This window comes from Pteropus medius, unplaced genomic scaffold, assembly GCF_902729225.1.
Source record: "Pteropus medius unplaced genomic scaffold, Ma_sr-lr_union100, whole genome shotgun sequence".
Classification (NCBI taxonomy): domain Eukaryota; kingdom Metazoa; phylum Chordata; class Mammalia; order Chiroptera; family Pteropodidae; genus Pteropus; species Pteropus medius.
In genome coordinates, this window is record NW_024349800.1 from 24,573,447 (window position 1) to 24,592,123 (window position 18,677).

The window sequence follows — 18,677 nt, forward strand, 5'->3', positions numbered from 1 at the left end:
TCTGAGGTAAAAAACCTCACATCACCTCAGCAGACATTTTCCTCTTCCCACAATCCTGACTTGCGGCAAGTGAAGGGATGAAGTGATGAAGCCAGTTTAATTCTAGGTCTCAGAAAAACCCATGTTTCTCAGTAGCTCATATGAAACCAGACACCCCTCCCCACCTCTGATTTGGGCAGAACTAATCCAAATCAGTTCCAGAAATATCTCCAGTTTTACTAATGAAGGAGGGTCAGTAAATCTCTTCTAGGTTATCTAGGCAGGCTCCTCTAGCTCAGCACATACAGCATTTGGTCAGCCTTGTATGTACATGAGTAAAATGTTTTCTTCCTCCTTTTCTAATTCTTGTATAATTTATCATGCATAAAATCCTACCCGGGAATAAACCACCACCACAAGGGTTTCTAAAGTTGACCCCGGCCTGGTCCTGGGGATAGGGTCCTGGAAGCCTCCTTCTTAAAAAATGCTTTTACAAGTGCCCTCTGCCTGCCTGATGAAGTATAAGAACTCCTGCAGTAGAACAACTGTAAAAGTGAAAGAAAGAAATACCCGCAAGCAGAGGCAGGCAAGATTTGAATTTGAGGATTTAATACTAATGGGTGAATAATATTTTTTTTTAAAAAAACAAAACAGTTCAGTTGGGAGGGATCATGAACACCTTTGCTTCAGCAACTCCCATCTTCATCTAGGCTGGCTGCATCAGTGTGCTGATACTTTCTTCGACCTCTGAGAGCTTCTTCAGGACTTGGTTAACCTTGGCCTCATCAAATTCCAAACACAGAAATTCAGATTCCTAGAAAACATAAAAAGATGTTTTAGAAGAGACCCTCAAGATAGCCAAAGTTCTGAATCTGGCGTGACCCCGCTCCAAAGTCCCTGGGCCCCTACCCAGCAAGCCTGACTCAGGCCTCTACACTTAAAAGATATTTGCCCAGCAAAGTAAATCTAACACAATACCCTAAATGAAACTACTTCTAATGAGATGTTTTATAAATGGTAGAGGTATTCAAAAGTCAGGTGTCCTCATTATGACACACATGAGAAGTTCTTCTCGTCTATCATCACATTTGATCTCACAATAACTTTTAAGGTAAGTACTTAAGTATTGCTGTTTTACAGATGATGACCCTGGGGTACAGAGAGGTTAAGTTGTATCACAAATTCAGAAAAAGGCAGAGTCAGAATGTGAACTCCCAGCTCTGGCTGACTTGAAAGTCCATGCTATCTTCACAGTACCCTGCAATGTAACAGTGAAAGAAGGATTTGAGTTGGTTCTGTATTAGCCTGGTAATTGGGCTAACTTGGATTTTGTGATTATACTAGAAATTGTGACATGTTATGACCAAATTGCTTGGGAAACATCAACGAGATAACTGAAAGAAAACCAGATCTTGAAATAGCCTTAAACATTTCTAGGGCCTTTCTACTTGCAGCAAGCCAGCTCTCTAAAATTTCCTTCGCATTCTCTATAATCACTGTTAGGATCAGTCAATCAGCCCTAGACTGGGTAGATAACAAAGAAAAAGGCCTTTGAAGTACCATGATAGAAATTTCATGTGCACTAAACAAACCCTAGGTACACATTGTTTTGAAGACAAGGACAAATTATATATATCCAAGAGTGACTATATTCAAGATCCTCAAGAACAACAGTTATGTAATTTTAGAGCAGTATGAATCATTATAAATCATAAAATCCAACTACCTTTTCAGACAATGAAATTGAGGCCCCAGGCATGTTAAATGACATGCCTGTTGTCCCTCTGTTGATGGCAGAGCCACTAGATCATTGCTTTTTTTTTCCTCTACATTTTCCTCTCTAAATACAATGGCATTTCTCACTCTCATCCCAAAGAAGATCACAAGCCTCTTCAGGGGGAGGGAGTTTCTTTGTCATCAGCTAGAAGAACCTTCAGGAGCTGACTTTGAAAAAGCACCTTTGCTACTGCTAAGCTCCTATGCTGAGTCTATACCAATGGCACTGAATATCCCCCAGGAGAAACAAGTACAGAGAGAACCAAGGGGCCTCTCAGATGAAAGTCTCCCAAAGGGATGGAAGGCAGCTTTCCCGGACTACAGGGAAATTTCTCCATGTATTTGGATGGGAGAGGGGTAAAGAGTGAGCTTAGACACTATCAGGTTTTCATTTAGTTGAAAGCAAAACCAATTTTAAAAAAAAGAAGAAGCTCCCTGTGTTTGAGTTACAGGAAGGGTTATCTCCTTTCAGAAAAAAGAACAAATTTATGGCAAATTAGGCAGTTCAGCTGGCTAAATTAAGAGCAGATCTCAGATTTGAAAGCCTATTATTCTTCATTCAGTTTTATTGAGATCTTTAGCTTGACTTTTAAAAAAAAAAATTAGCTTTTGAAACAGTGGTCTAGAAACTAATAATTACCAGAGTCTAACATATATACAGAAACTTGGCAGAAAATGATGTAACCCATGTTTCACCTCAGTGAGAGAATGTCTGTTACAATGATAAATCATCTGGTTTTCCATTTATATGGGCAGAGATTATCAAGGACAGTGCTAATAAAGATAGGAATGCCTGAGCAGAATTTATTAATAAATAGCCAAGATCTTTTCTGAGATGGGATCATTAATTTGTTGTAAGTTTTAGTAATCACATTATCTTTGATTAGATCTCTTAAGTATTGATGAACCTCAGTTTATTTTTAAGGGAAATCACATACTAAAAAGAAATAACATGCTAGATAAAGAGAACCAACAGTTAAATAAATATTTTCCATCCACTCCCAACCTTTACCTCTCTCCCCTTGACACAATGCACAGTAAGTCTTAGAAAGACACGTTTAACCACATATAACTTTTGAAGAAACAATTTACCTGAAACCGTATTATCAATGCCTAGCTTCATCTAGTTGTGCTATCAATATTTTATCAGGAATTCAAGAGCCTTTAAACTGGGGCTTAACACGAGGCTTTTTCAAATTTCACATTTCACTGTTGTACCCTACAGAAGGTACATCTAATGCACTTGAAAATTTCTTTGGAAAAGCAGGTGATGCTTATTAAACCAGAGGCAGAAAGTACTGAGCAATTTGAAACACTTTTTTTTTCAAAGTCATCCATCTTTATCTAGGCCTAACTAATCATAATCATGAGATATAGCAAGACTAAATTCCTGTATGTAAGTATCTAAGGCAAGAGTCAGAACCTGCTTCTTTTTAGCAGAGTGTAGCTACAGCATGGAGTAGACTCATAAACTGATTAGCAGATAAATAATCATTATTAAGACTATGTACTTTGTGATCATGGGGAGTACGGCAATATATGAAATTCAAGAGTTTAAATAACTATTTTAAATTAGGGGGGAAAAAAAAAAGCAGAGGCAAAACATTCAAATATTCACTCCAAGGGCAAAAGCTAAAAAGTCATAAAAGCCTAAGAAGGGATCCCGAGAGGCCACTGTCTCCAAACCACCACCAACAAAAACAACAAACTGGCTTTAACGACTTCCAGAGAAGGACAACGCATAGGTTCCTAAGGAACTCTGTTCCCAGGTAACCACTCTAACATTCTTCAGGAAACTCTTGTCAAATCTAAATTTTTAATGATTTAGCTAAAACCCATTTCCTAGCAGGATCAGAGAGTATAACTAATTACTAGTTTACATAATAATTGAAGGCTGTTATTATCCAAGTGTTTGGTTTTCCCCATCTACACCCTAAGCTACCTCTGTGGAGGAAGTCCATTTAAATGACTGCCTTATCTAGGCCCATAAACATACCCTGAGCAATTCTTTGGCAAAACAATACTGTAGTGACAAAATACCAAAAATAAAAAAGGACTACGACTTATTAAATATCTAAGTGGAACCATTTAGAATAAATTCAACTAAAACAAAATAGAAATCCTATAATCTATTTTTTATTGTATTATTATTTCTCATGCAAAATTTCCACAAAGCTTTATCCCCAATTTATTGGCGTTATAATATTTAGCATTATATTTAGCATTATAATATAACTTTGGCAAGTTCTAACATGTTGTAGTTTCTTTAAAAAATGCTAAAGTCAAGGAATGAAGGGGGAAAGCGTGCCTTAGGATCCCGCTAACCAATACTGATTGAAGAAGGCCCCATATAGCTGGCCAGACTTCATAAGGTTTATTCCAAAATTTTTTCTTTTGGTTTTATTTATTGACACAAAGGTATTCCTGGCTGAACAAAAACTTTAGCCATCAGGCCTATCTCTCTGTTTGGGCTGTGTTTTCATAAACTTAAATTAACCCTCTAACCTGCAGCTGTGCCACTCTGTCCTCTATGTTTAACAACTAGAGAGAGAGAACAAGGACATGTCGCAAAGGTCAAAACTGGCACTGGCTTCTTGAAGAGCAATTATATAATAAATTGATTGATACCCAATAGCTTTGAACACTGCCCCCCAGAGAAGTTCAGAACATCTCCATAAGTAAACCTGTGTTCACCACTCATTCCCATACTTCCTGTGGCTTTCTCAGAATTATCATTGATACTGTCCCTTAACTCCTTCAGGAGACCTCAAAATAACTTCTCTGAGACAAAGGATCTTCTAAGTTCCTTTCTAAGTAACCATTAACCCCAAATTAAAATTTTATAGTTCCCTGAAAACTGTGCTGATTATTCTCCACTTGTCCTTTCATATCCAATCTCCACCCTTCTCTGCCTTGTTCTATGCCTTGTGAAGCTGTTCCCTGAGATTGTATCACTCCCTTGTTTTCTGGCTTACAGCTGGGTTCAGGCAAGAGGAAAGAGAGGTCAAGATATTTATTTTCCAATCCCCAACTCCTCCTCCTCTGCCATGTCCAATATTTTTTATGTTGGGGTACTGTTCATTTCTCACTTTACTCTCTGGCCTTAATCATCACTTCAGCATAAACATAAAGATAAGTCTCTTCAGATTGCCAAAGTACATGGTCACCCAAAACAAACTCCAAAGATGAGCAGAGCAAGGATTTTCAGCATGTCTAAGTTGGTAGAAAGGCTGCCTCTAAGTGTAAATAATAGGGTAAACCAGAACCAATATTTGATTTTTTTCTCTTATCATTTGATATTGAAATTTCATATAGTAGCATTTTGATATTAAAGAAGAAAAAGAACAACAATAGGAACAACTGTGGAAGATGAGATTTCATTAAGAATTTGCATCAAAGACCTTGATACCAGAAACATGGCCTCATTTCTATCAACAATCTGTTCTTAAATCCCATATCTAAAGCAATGGATAGTTTATACTGTAGCTTAAAACAACTTTAAAAAAGGAAATTTGTGATTTATAATCTTTAAAAATCTTACAACAAAATTTTTACCATTACATATTACAATCAATGACCCTTACTCAGGCCATTTTTTTTTTAAAGTTGGTAGAAGAATTTTATTTAAAGGCCTTGGGTATTAATGTTTTTTTCTGTAATTTATTTATTTGTTGTTTTTTATAGTGACATTGGTTAACAACATCTGATTTGCTTCAGTTGAACATTTTAATAGTAAGGCATATATATATTTACATTGTGTGTTCACTTCCCATAGTTAGATTTCTTTCTGTCACCACATATTTGACCCATTTTACTCCTCTACCTCTATCCTCCCTCCTCCCCCGTCCCCTCTGGTAACCACTAGTCTATTGTCCATGTCCATGAGTCTCTGTTTGTCCTGTTCATTTGTTGTTTTTAGGTTTATATCCCACATATAAGTGATATCACGTGATTTTCAACTTTTTCTATCTGGCTTATTTCGCTTAGCATGATTATCTCGAGGCCCATTCATGTTGTCACAAATGGCAGTATTTCATCTCTTCTATGGCTGAGTAATATTCCATTGTATATATGTACCACAGCTTCTTTAACCAATCATCTATCGTAGGACACTTTGGTTGCTTCCATGTCCTGGCCACCGTGAATAATGTTGCTATGAACACTGGTGTGCAAATATCTTTTGGGATATGTTACTCAGGCCATTTTTATCCTGAGGAAATCTTCATTTCAAATATAATAGCCAACAAGTCCTACATCTCATGTGTAAAGAGCATGCTAACCCAATTTTCCAAAAGGGGAAAAAAATTGTACTGTAAATCACAAAGCAAACCATCCCATTAAGGATGAAAAAAGACTGAAATCAGACCCTTTTGGAGTTCTAAGACTGCAACTTAATGACCAAGCAAATAAATTAAAAATGACTCACCTCAAAACTCAAAAGGTGTTTATAATGTGCCAAATAAGAGCTAATGTGGGACTAAGGCAGGGTCTCCAAGTGATATAGGGACGAAGCATGAGAATGACACAGATTGGCTAAATGTTAAACCAAAGAGAATGTAGAGTCCACTACATGCTGCTAGACACAGGTATCTGGCTAATGATACCTGTGTCTAGCAGCATGTAGTGGACTCTACATTCTCTTTGGTTTAACATTTACGCTAGCCCATGAGGAACCTACAGAACAAAGGAAGATTCCTGCAGAGATTACTAACAAATCTTTACTCATACCATCAACATTTACTCTACCATAAAAGGAAAACAAAGCTGTACCCTATACAAAAATAAACCCAACCATTCATCCCATTCCTTACTCCTTATAATCAATAATTTTTCACAGAAACTAAAAAACAGGTATAAACTCAATTCTCCAAACACCCAGAGTCTCATTCTCTGACTCTGAGAGGAGATCATGCTATCTATGGAGTATTATTCCTTCTCTAATAAATGTTTCTCTGTGTCTAACTCTGGCTCGTTTTTGAATTGTTTCCTGTGCAGAGCCAAGGACCCTATCTCTCTCAGTGCAGGGCTTGAGTCACCACTGGGAGGAGGGGTAGAATTTGCCCAGTCTTGCATCACAAGAACTAAAAGAATTCACTCTAATACATGAAAATAGTAATATTTTCGGCATATACTAGGTGCTTTCAGAGCCAGAGTAGCTTCTAAACGAAATGTTTATCCATATTCCCATAACCTCCTAGAAAAGCACACAATACTAACCTGTGTAGTATAAAAGCATTAACCATCACTGGACAACAATTACTGAGTTTTTCTGAAGATTTTGACAATCTGATAAAAGGAATTAAAATGCTTTAAAAAAAATTAAAAAGCCACTCTCACAAATTCTAATTATGTTAAAAAATAAACTCTATGGGAAAATGAACTTTTAATCAGTTAACTAGAAACTCAAGGGAGAAAAAAACATTGGGTATCTAGGAAGTTTCAGATCTACACTGATGTTAAGCTACCGCTAAACAAAGCTAAGGCAGCCAACTCTGTGTGGCACACACAGAGACTTATACATAAAGTGGCAAAATTTTAAAATAACATCAAATCTTAATTATTCAGAGTCCTATTATCTGTGTTTCTGCTGCTTCACCTCCTCCTCCTTTTTGGGTCCATCTTTTAAATATTTCCACAAAATGGAAAAAGTCAAATTTAAACCAGTTAATCTAAGTCATAGCGGCTCTGCAAGAAGTTTTACAGAAAAGGAGATCAGAGCTACTGGGAGAAACTTTAATCATGACATCACATAACTACTTTTGAGAATCATTCCCATATGGAGTAATTTAAGTCAAAAAGATCTTCTTGTCCCAAATATTTCCCTTCCTTTAGTAACCAGGACTACTGTTCTCAGCCTAGATGTCTTTAAAATTAAAACATAAATACTCCCAGAAGAGATAATCCAAAAAGTCATTAATACTTTCTATTACTTAAATCAGGAGATTTATTTTCTTCCAACAAGAATGAACCCAAGTGGCCTGCCTTAAAACACAGGGACCTACCATTAAGAGGTATAGGTAGGGCACAAAATATAAAAGAATTAGGAAAGTACCAAAGGCATATCTTTCTCCTTACCTCATAACACACACAGATCCATAGGTGAAGTATCTTAAAGATCCCAGATCCATATTCTCCATGCCTTTCTAATCACCTAACCACTAAAGTTGCTAGGCACCAGGAAAACTTAGGGAATCTTACAAAGGGACTATTAGCAAGATAATCTCAATGAAAACCAAAGGCTGAATTTACACACAGACACATCTTTCTGCAGCTGCACTTTCATTTTTATCTGCAGGCTCAGGGCCTGAAAGTGAACAAGGCAATGAGATTCCAAGAACACTGTCTAGTGAAGGGTTAAAGAAGTACAAATTAGTAGTTGATAGATGGTCATGGGGATGGGAAGCATCACATAGGGAATGCAGTCAGCATTTATGTAATGGCTAGGTGAAGAGCCAGAGAGAAAGAGCAATTAGGGGATCATTTTCTAAACTATATAAATGTCTAACCAATGTACTGTATACTTTAAACTAATAAAATAAAATTAAAATTTAAAAAAAAACACTGTCCACTCAAACTTTGAATCTCTGAGAGAAAGTGAGAGAATGCCAAGAACAGGATCCTGAGATTCTTTTGGTTTAAGATTTACAAAAATCTGGGGTGGTTCCATAGAGTAGTGGTTAGCATGTCTGCTTTACACACAGAAAGTCCTGAGTTTGTGCCCCAGTGGATCCACAGTCCATACCCCGGGTGTGCCAGGCCCAGGTATGCGCCACGAGCGTGTGGTAGGAGACGCCTGGCCTTCAGAGATCCAGTTCTTAAGGGGAGATGGCAACATACATAGGTCAGGGTTGGAAGTGGGGTGGGAATAAAAAATAAAAATAAAAAAATAAAAAGATTTACAAAAATCTTAACTGGAAAAAGTTGGGGCCATAATTTAGGAAAAAAGCTAGACATGCCTGTCCCGACAATTGTATGGTCAAAAGGAACATGAATTTCAGCCCAGGCAACCCTGACTTGTTTCTGAGAGGGAGGAAATAGTTTTGACCTTGCAAGAATGAGTGGTTCTTTCGTTGGCTGAATGATGTACTGCTAAACCAAGACTAGCACTATTCTTCTTCCCCCCAGAGATGTTAAAGCAGCTTGACGTGTATTCTGCTCCCCATTACAGGTCAGTGGATAGCGAAAGGTAGAGGTACCATCAATCTTCATTTTACCACTGGAAAAAAAACAAAAGAAACCCACAGACTAGCCTCAGTTATACAAAGTCCAGAATTCCCAGCTCTTTGATTCAACCCATCACCTGCTAACATTCACATCTGACTTTGAATCTGGACACTTTCAAACTCGATTAGTGTATACATGTAACAGAATAGGAACTAATTTAAAATGCCTGCTTTTATACTGATTTACATAAACACCAGGACTTAAGTATTTGCAAAGATATTTCAAAAGCATCCAATGAAAGAAAATAAAATGGAGCCAAGTTATATAAACACTAAAAGCTCAATACAATTAGATCACTGGTTGATTTCTGTGTTCAAAACATTGTGCTCCAGTTCATCTTACAACTTTTCATTTTCGGCAGCATTTAATGTTTAGCTGTTAAGATTTTCTGTATTCTGAAAAATTCTGACTAAAAAATATTTGAGTAGGAAACTATTTTTAGGTGTTCTGGCTTGATCCGTAGGAAATCATATCAGCTTCTGGATAAGTAGAACTAGTTCCCATGTAAAAATGGACAAAGAACTGCTGAATAGATGAAAAGGCAAATCACACTGAAGGAGGGAGAAATTTCACTTAAATCTCAGAGAAACCAAATGATAAAACTCTTTAAAACTTGAGAAAAAGTGTATTGTTGCTAATTTTAGTTTAAAGTTCAGATTTGGGCCCTTGTCATTCCTAATGAGGTACAGTCCAGAGTGAACTCATTTGTAAATAACTTTGACAAACAAAAATATATTTACATGACAGAAACAGAGAATATTAAAAACAAAACAAAACTCACCCTCACCACTGGTCAGGCAAGAACAAAGTATATATTGGCAATTGCTTTCTAAGGGGTTCTTGATAATCTACAGATTAAGATGAGGGAAATATCTTAACACATCCAATAAAAAGGAGTTTGGCAATGAATGACAAACTTTTTTGCAGAGGAGGAACACAGAAGCAATACTGATCAACCCAATTCTGAGACTGCAGATTTTTTCCAACTAAAAGGATCACCAACTTGCTCTGCCAATAGCATCAATCTATTCCCAGTGTTCTTAATGAGGTGTCTTTTAAGTAATTATCAATAGCACAATTAAGCAGAAATAGGTATAGTGAAAAAGTAGCATTTCCCTTGGCCCTTCTCTTGAGGAAGCAAACATGTAAAAAGGGCAAAGGTAGAAATGATCAAGGATAGAAGGACTTTCAAATTCAGAAAATGATTTGGGGATAAAAAGTTTTAAATGATTTTTTTTCCTGAGGTTATGGGGAAAGGGGGCTAATTTGGGGGGGTTTCCAACAAACTCCAAATACTTACATTCTGAGGTACTAGGGGTTGGGACTTTAACACATAAATCTGCAAGGGACACAATTTCCAGTGCTTGAAGGATCCAGTGTTTATCAAGCATCGGATAAGTGTTTTCCGTTGATGATGATGATGATGATGATGATGATGATGATGATAATGATCTCACACATGATTCTAGGCTTGCTGTTCACATCATACAGAAAAGGATTTCTAATAGTCCAGAAACAAGAAAAACACATTTATACAAAAGCTACTTGATGATTGCTCAGGTCTGACGGCCCAGTTTGGCAGAAGCCATATCTGGCTTCATCCTCACTGAACTTAATCTTGAAATGTCACTTAATCTATTGGGGCTGCCAGGATAAAAGCTGCAAGGAAGGGGACTGCTCGCCATACTTTGTTCCAAAGTCCAGCCCTGGAGACTGACTCAGGGTCTGGCACACCATTCTATGAGAGAATATGGGGATGAGGGAAGAACAAAGGATTTATAGTCACTGCATGAAGTTAGTCACTAGCCTTTGTAGCTCAAATAACTTACTGCAGACTTCTAGAGGTAGCAGAAGAGAGGAGACTGCATTTTTACTATATAGGGTTGAATTTTGACATCACTTAAGTTGCTGGGCCTTTGTTCATGTGCAATAATCATCCCTCATATTAAGCCAGTGCTTGACAGTTTAGAAAGTGCCTTGACATGCATAACCTCATCTGATCCTTAGAACAGCCATGTTAACTAGAAAGAATCCAAGCCAGAAGTAAGCTTCTTTGAACAACTGGAGAAGTGACAGACCTTGTGCATCTGACCCAAAGCAGATTTTTTCAGCTATATCCGGCAGGAAGACTGTGTCAGATAATGCAATGGATTTTATGGCTTTTGATACACTTCTGGTCCAATTTATGTAGGAAAACAAAGTAAGGCCTCATTTACTTAAAACTGCCCACAAATTGAGAAAGCAGAGATTAAAAGTTCAGTCCTTTGCAAAAGACAGAGTAAAGTAGTCAGGTCCTAACTGGAGAAGAAATAGACTTTCTTATTTGGCCACCAGTTTTTCAGTAGACTTTGGAAGCAGTGGAGAGAATAGAAAAATTTGAGGGGGATGCAAATATCATCTCTGGACATGGGGAAAATGAGATGCCTAAAAACAAAAAGCCACAATTAAAAAGAAGTCAGTCTGGAAGAACTACTGTAAGAACTGGCAGGAGAGACTGTGGGAAAACTGTGACAAATCTGAAGACATAAGCCAGTTTAGGGGGACACAGACATTACAATAGTAATAATATTAACAGCAATGATAACTAATAACGGCTAACATTTATTGAACACATACAAAATGTCAGACATTACGCTAAGTGCTTTACATGCATCAGTTCACGTTGGTGAGGAAAATTTTATCCCATTTCATGTATGAGGAAAGTGAGGAAGGATGATCAACTTGTGTAAGGCCACACAGGTGGTAAGTGGCAGAGGCAGTTTTAAACCCAGGTTTGTCTGGTTTCAGTCTGAGCATTTAACCATTTCACAATCCTGACTCACATTCATATGTAACATAAACATCATCATTAATACTCACTAAGTACCCACATATGAAAGTTATTCTATGATTCAGTTAACTTTAACAAAGTCTCAAAAGAAAGCTGCATGTTGACAGTATAATAACCCAAAGTCAATCTGAGGTGGCCTATAAAAACATCTTGATAGGGAATGAATACATCCTAGCAGCATATAAAATATTTCTAACTTAATTTTAAGTGTAATGGGGCAACAGCACAGCTAAGTTAACATGTGCATGTGACCCAGACAGAGAAGCATATTAGCAAGAGACTTAGTTATTATTCTGAAGCAAGATGGACTTTATTCCCTCTTTCTCTGTGTGTTTCGGGATGAGCTGGGGAGGGAGAAGCAGGGAGGATTCAGTTATATAGAGAGCTACTTGTCCCATCACCAGGAGAGTTGGAGGCAAGGTTTATCTTTGTTGTTCTATGGACTAATATGTGGAGCTCCTTGAATGAGACACCTTATCCCATTATCCCAAATCATAGTCAGCAGAACCAAAATACTTGCTTAAACCTGGGATTCTGTCCATCTTTAATCAGAGGAATTCCCAATTCTGCTTTGTTGTCTAACCCAAGAACACCAAATTGTTCAACATGAGAAAAACCACAGCAGCATTTATAGGAACTTCTGGAATGCAAAAAGATAAATACACTAAATTGTGATTTTAAACTTTTAACATCCTTCCTATTTGGCCTACATCTAGTCTCTGGCCAAGTCAATGATAAACAGGACTAGGTAGAATAAAGGGAAAGAGAGCTCTTGGTAATGCCTAAAATAGAATAGTTCAGTCATTCATAATTAAGGCCTGACTAAAAACCTAAAGAGAATGCAGCCAGCATGTACACTGTTACAATAAAAATAAGCAAATAATTAGTAAAAATTAATAACGCTTACTCTGAGACTATCCTTTTTGTGAAAAATAACACACTTATCACTCTATCCAAGATTATATTAATAAACCAGAAATATGAACTATCTGAGGCGTCAAAAGAAATGGGACAAAAATATCAGTGAAAACTATTTATTGTGAAGAAAACTGAGGCATGTCCCCAATGGAGGTAGAAGAAAAACATCTTGACAGAATAACAATATAATTCCTCTGTGAAATTGCAGTCTATGTTTATCTCCTCAACTTGGTTTGGCAAATTCTTTGCCAATGGAGGAAGCATGAATAAAATATGGTCCTTACCTCTTGGCTGAGATGCCTCAGTTGGGTTTTGCTAGTTTTTGATGAATTTTAGCAACATTTGTAAAATAGAAAGCATTTAAAATTTTCTGTTACATCACTTCAAATATATAAAAAATATGACAAAAATATGACTCTCTTATACTCTTTCTCTAGATTCACCATTTGTTCAAGTGTTTATATTTTGCCACATTTGCTGTCATTCTCTTTCTCACACAACCACTTGGGAGTAAGTAGGAGATGTCATGCATCTTTATCCCTAAAAATTTTAGTGCGTATTTCCTAAAGATAAGGATATTCTCTTATGTAGTCATTGTTATATAATATTGATAAACATTAGTATCTAATCCAGTCTAAATTCAAATTTTACCAAATGCCCCTATAATATCCTTTTTAAAGTTTTTTTTCTTGTTCCTAAATCAAACCTACAATCACAGATTGACTGCATTTAGATGTTATATATCTTTAGTCTCCTTTAATCTGGGATAATTTCTCAGTTAGCCTTTCTTGTGTTTCTTAATCTCAACACTTTTGACAAATATAAGCTAGTTCCTTCATACAATATCAATTTGGGTTTGTCTGATGTTTTCCTCATGATTAGATTCTATGTGTATGCACATGCCCATCTACGTACTAGTTCCTATCCCCAGTAATTAGTGAATACAGGCTTTGAAGTCATACAAACTTAAATTCAAATCTAAATCAAAACACCACTTTCTAGCACTAGGGCTGGATAGGTTTTAGTTTACTAATTTGTGAAATAGTGATTTTTAACAGATTTAACTGGTAAGACTGCTGTGAAGATTTAATGAGATAATGCATCTAAAGCAACTTAACACAGTTTGGGGGGAGTAGGTAAAACTATATTTTACACCTCTCTGATTTAATCACAATCTCTCATGCCCAGCAACGTTAAAACAATATTGGTTGCTTAAGCATCTCTACTTACATTCTCAAAGGGAAAAAGAAATACTTCACTCTAACACTATGTACTGCCTCTAGCAATCTTGTCTGGCCAAAAGTCTGCCAAATCAGCAGTAGCATCTCACTTTCTGGATGCCTCTTAATGGCTGCCTCCAGATATCCTGCTGTTGCCTGTAGGAGCCCAAGAAGTACAAAAGCCCTGGCTAGTAGAAGAACACCAGAAGTGCTACAGTGTGCATGTTCCTTCCTGATGAGCTCTTGCTCTGACACTGGCCAGTGCAGTGGAGTGAAAGAGTATGACAAAGGCACCAAATGCAAATAAGACTCCAGGCTAGAGGTGCCAAGAATGTGAAACTGTTTAGGGGACTGCTAATGAGGGTCAAGGGCTCAAGTGCGAACTCTGTCCTTCCTGTCAACCTATTGCTGTCAATCCTAAGAAAGAAGAGAATATTCAAATCAGAAAATTTTCTTATAGTAAAATTGAGAGATAAAATATTCAACAACACTGAAAAAACAGGAAGTGCATAGTTAATATGCCAGTTATACTTCATTTCCATAATTCCCTTGCCCACAACAAGAGGACAAAGGTACAATATACTGTTTTACAATATATCGTTTTAATATGTCATTCTCATCCTCCTGTTAAAGAAAAATCCGCAGGCCCAAAATGGTGTCATTCCTGCTAAAAGCCCATGATACTAAACCTAGAATTAATACTTGATCTAATTGCAGCTTCAACTTCTCCCAGAAACATAATCAACCCATATGGAATTTGGTGGCCAAACATCAGAAAGGTAACCTGACACATGGGCCCTCTCCATTCCCCACTCCGGTAGGAAAAAGAGGTAATCCGTATAATAAAAACCCTTTCCATTCTCTTCCCCCAAAGAAAAGATGTCCAGACTGAAAATAATCCTGTCTCTTTTTTTAACAGCTCTCTTTCTCCATCCTTCTTCTTATAAAAATCTTCCATTTTGTACAACTCTCAGAGTGCCCTTCTAGTTGGTAGATGGGATGCTGCCCAATTCATAAATTGCTTACTTAAAGCCAATTAGATCTTCAAATTTACTATGCTGAATTTTTAACACTCCCTACCTTCTCTTAGAAAATATCAATAAAATGATTCTACTTATGTTAAATCAATCCTCTGTCAGAGATTAAAACAAAACAAAACAAAACAAAAAAGGATTATAGCAGCTGTACCAATTCCTCTAAGTACAGAAGTACAAACCTACTTTTGAGATTTGGAATCTAATTTAATTTGGGTTTTTCTATGTTATTAATGCAAATATTCCATCATTTTCCTGTTTTCCTCCCTCCGTCAATTAGAATGTCAAATGAAAGTCAAATGATCCCTAGGGGTGAAAAACAAACAAACAAACAATTCCTATGTCCCAAATTTCAAATTGTGAGGCAGGGCCTCCAGCAGAGCAAATGGAAAATTATGTTCTCATCACTGTGCTGAAATGAGGGATTACATCTGTATTCTGAAAAGAGAACAGAAAATTCTAATGCAAAGTCTTTATCTTATCCTCATTAAAAGTACTATAACATGAACATTAAGACAGAATATCCATTAATTCTGTCACTTACAGGGGAGAGGCCCTAAGTTTGAGTCTGCCTCAAAGAAATACTTAGAATAAAATGAACTGTTTTATAATGGTAATTATTAACTGGGGGTTAAATCTAAATAGATGACAATGAAGATGCTATACCCTGAAGGTCACTATAAGCCTCTGTTCCTGAGGACATACTGGCTCTATTTGAAATTTCCAGAAAGTCATACAATAGTCTCCTCTTATCTGTGGGAGATAAATCCAAGACCCCCCAGTGGATGCCTGAAACTGCAGATAATACTGAACCCTATGTATATTATGTTTTTTCCTATATGTACATGCCTTTGATAAAGTTTAATTTGTAAGTTAGGCATAATAAGAGATTAATAACAATAACTAATAATAAAATAGAACAATTATAACAATATACTGTTGTGGAAGGAAGAAACTTTCCTCTATCTTCCTATGTTCTTTTGGCTAGTCTAATAATTAAATCTACACAAAACAGATTAGATTAACAAGAGAAAATTACCAAATATAACTACATATGTATATACGGGAACCCCACATACACGTGAGAGTCATAAACCACAGAGAGACAGAGAGAAAATGAGTTATATATGACATTATGAGCTAAGGGTGAGGGATGGGACCTTGGGGCTTCAGAGGGGAGGAAGGTCATTCACAGGATAAGAGCAGTTGTTCAGTAATAAGAGGTTTGCCCTGCCTTTAGATAGGTCATAAAAAGTTATTTCTGGTAATAGCTCTTATTATTGACAAGGCCCCCAACTTAAATACTTTATAGAAGAGGTAAACGTTTCTCTTGGGCCCATAAGATCTTTACTGCCTTCAGCTAAAAATAATCCACAAGTCAAAAAGGCACATCTTGGGGAGGTCTGTCCTGAACCACTTCTTTTTAATGAAAGTTAATGTGAATGAGGTATCGGTCTGTCTGTCTGTCTGTCTCTCTGTCTCTTTCTCCCCATTCCCTCTCTCAAAATACCTTAATGTACTATATTTACCCTTATTTTTCTTGTGATGATGTGAGATGATAAAATATCTATGTGATGAGATGAAGTGAGGTGAATGACGTAGGCATTATAACCTAGCATTAGGCTACTATTGACTTTCTGACGATATGTCAGGAGAATCATCTGTTTCAGGTGATCCTGGATCATGAAGCCATGATGATGTCGATGGTTGAATGTCAGGAGCAGACAATGTTGATGGTTGGAGAAATTTAATATTTTAGGACTGTGGTTGACCTTGGGTAACTAAAACCAGGGATAAGGGACTACTACTATATATACTTTTACAAACATCTTTAATTTGGGGAGAAACACTTCTCAGCTCACTCCACTACAAGACTCATGAAATCTCAGTATTATGTTTAAAAGTTCAGTATATTTTAACATTTTGAAGGTTAGGATTAGAAAGGAGTATGTAAGTTTTTGCCATTTTATACTCAGTTTCCCTCTCCCTCTTTTAGGAAAGTCAGGAAGTGAGCCCGACCATCATTACCCATGGAACCCAAAGCAGTATTACAGGGGTAAAAAAAAAAATCAATGGTTTGAGTGTAAGACAATTTGGATTTAGATCCAGCTCCACTATTATTAGCTCTGTGACCTTTGGAAAGTCATTTAACGAGTCTTGGTTTCCAAATCTAGAAAACAGAAAAATAATATCTAATAGGACTGTTACAAAAATGAAATAAGATAGCACATGTGCAAGCATCCAACACTATGCCTAGTGTGAAACAGACTCAATAAATGTTAGTCTTTCTTTCTATGCTGTTACACACATCCTGTCCCCTGATACTTTATAAGAAGTTTTGTTAAACAATTAACTACCTGTTCTGTTTTCTTCAAAACAGGCATTTGGCTCTTAATAGTGACAAATAGTCATGTGAAAGACTCCTGGAGCCTGATGTTGTCCAGAGAGAAACAAAAAAGTTCTCACATTGGAGAACAGCACCAACTGCTTCAGGCTATGACAAGCCCCAAACAGTAAATCAATTCCTGCATGTTTTTATAGTATTGCTTAACATCTTGAGAGCTTTGTGCTCTTTCAAGAGTCTTTTTCTCCCTGCAAGGATCAGGCACACTATTTGCCCTCTTTCTTCTTAATAGAGGTTTTTACTTCAACAAGACCACCCAATATTCAAATATTAGGCATTAGAAAAGGCCAGGTTCTACCATGAAGAAACTGGCAAAGTCTCAGAACTAAACAATAAGGCTTTATTAAGCTTTTAGCATCTGGATTTTTGTGCTTTCTATTCTTGGAAATAGCAGACTTGCTAATGCATTGGTTCAAACATGTCTGTGTATTTCCCTCACCTACATTATCACAGAAGTCTTACCATGCAGAAGACTTCTTAGCGAACTCCAGATTCTCAGACTCTAACTACAGTTTAATAAAGCAATGCTTCACGACCTTTCCCATCTCATGGTATAGTCAGAACTTGACATATGCCACCTTTAAGCTAAAGAGACTTGGAAATATTGATGACTACAAAGGATTAAAGTACAAGCAGCACTGAAAGAAAAGGTAAACAAAGAAAAACTTATTTGCCATCTGACTCAAAGACCTTTACCACACAAACATAATTGTTTCAACTTCAAGCAGCTCTGGATCAATGTCCACACTCCTTTACACCGGTAGCCACCCAGCCAGATCTAAGGTAGAAAGTGGATGTCAGAAAAGCAACCAACATTTGATTTGAGGCAATATGAGGATCATAAAATATGAAGTCAGTGAATTGGGCATCAAATACCTATTGAGTGTCTTATTCTTGACAGGTATAGTCCTAGACACTAAGAATTCATCTGTAAACAAGATAAGAGTCTCTGCCTTCAGGAACTCACATTTCAATAGAAAACAAAAGACAATAAATTAAAACAATTTAAAAGGCAATTTCGGTAGATTGAAACTTTTGACATCATGAGAAAACTGTTAGCCACCTCCCACACAGTTTATTCAAGGTGGTAGAGAAGACTGAATAAATTATGGTTAAAGGCTGACCCAGTTTAAAAATTCAATTCTCGCATTGTTGTCTCCTTGCTATGGACTTAGCGTTATTGCCTTTCTCCTTTGCTAACACATACAAAAGCAGGATGAGATCATTTGCAGGAAGATAATGAAGACCCAGACATTATAAAATTACAGAACTCAAGACCAGAAATCTGAAGA

At 36.8% G+C, this 18,677-nt stretch overlaps 1 protein-coding gene across 1 annotated transcript in view; it reads right to left on the reverse strand.

The window, feature by feature from the left end:
- Positions 1 to 567: 567 nt before the first annotated feature.
- COMMD1 (copper metabolism domain containing 1) overlaps positions 568 to 18,677 on the reverse strand; it is a 108,747-nt gene continuing 90,637 nt past the window's right edge. Inside the window, exon 3 of the mRNA XM_039887045.1 lies at positions 568 to 793. Within this exon, the coding sequence (XP_039742979.1) occupies positions 686 to 793 (108 nt within the window). The 3' untranslated portion in view covers positions 568 to 685. The remainder of the gene's footprint in view (positions 794 to 18,677) is intronic.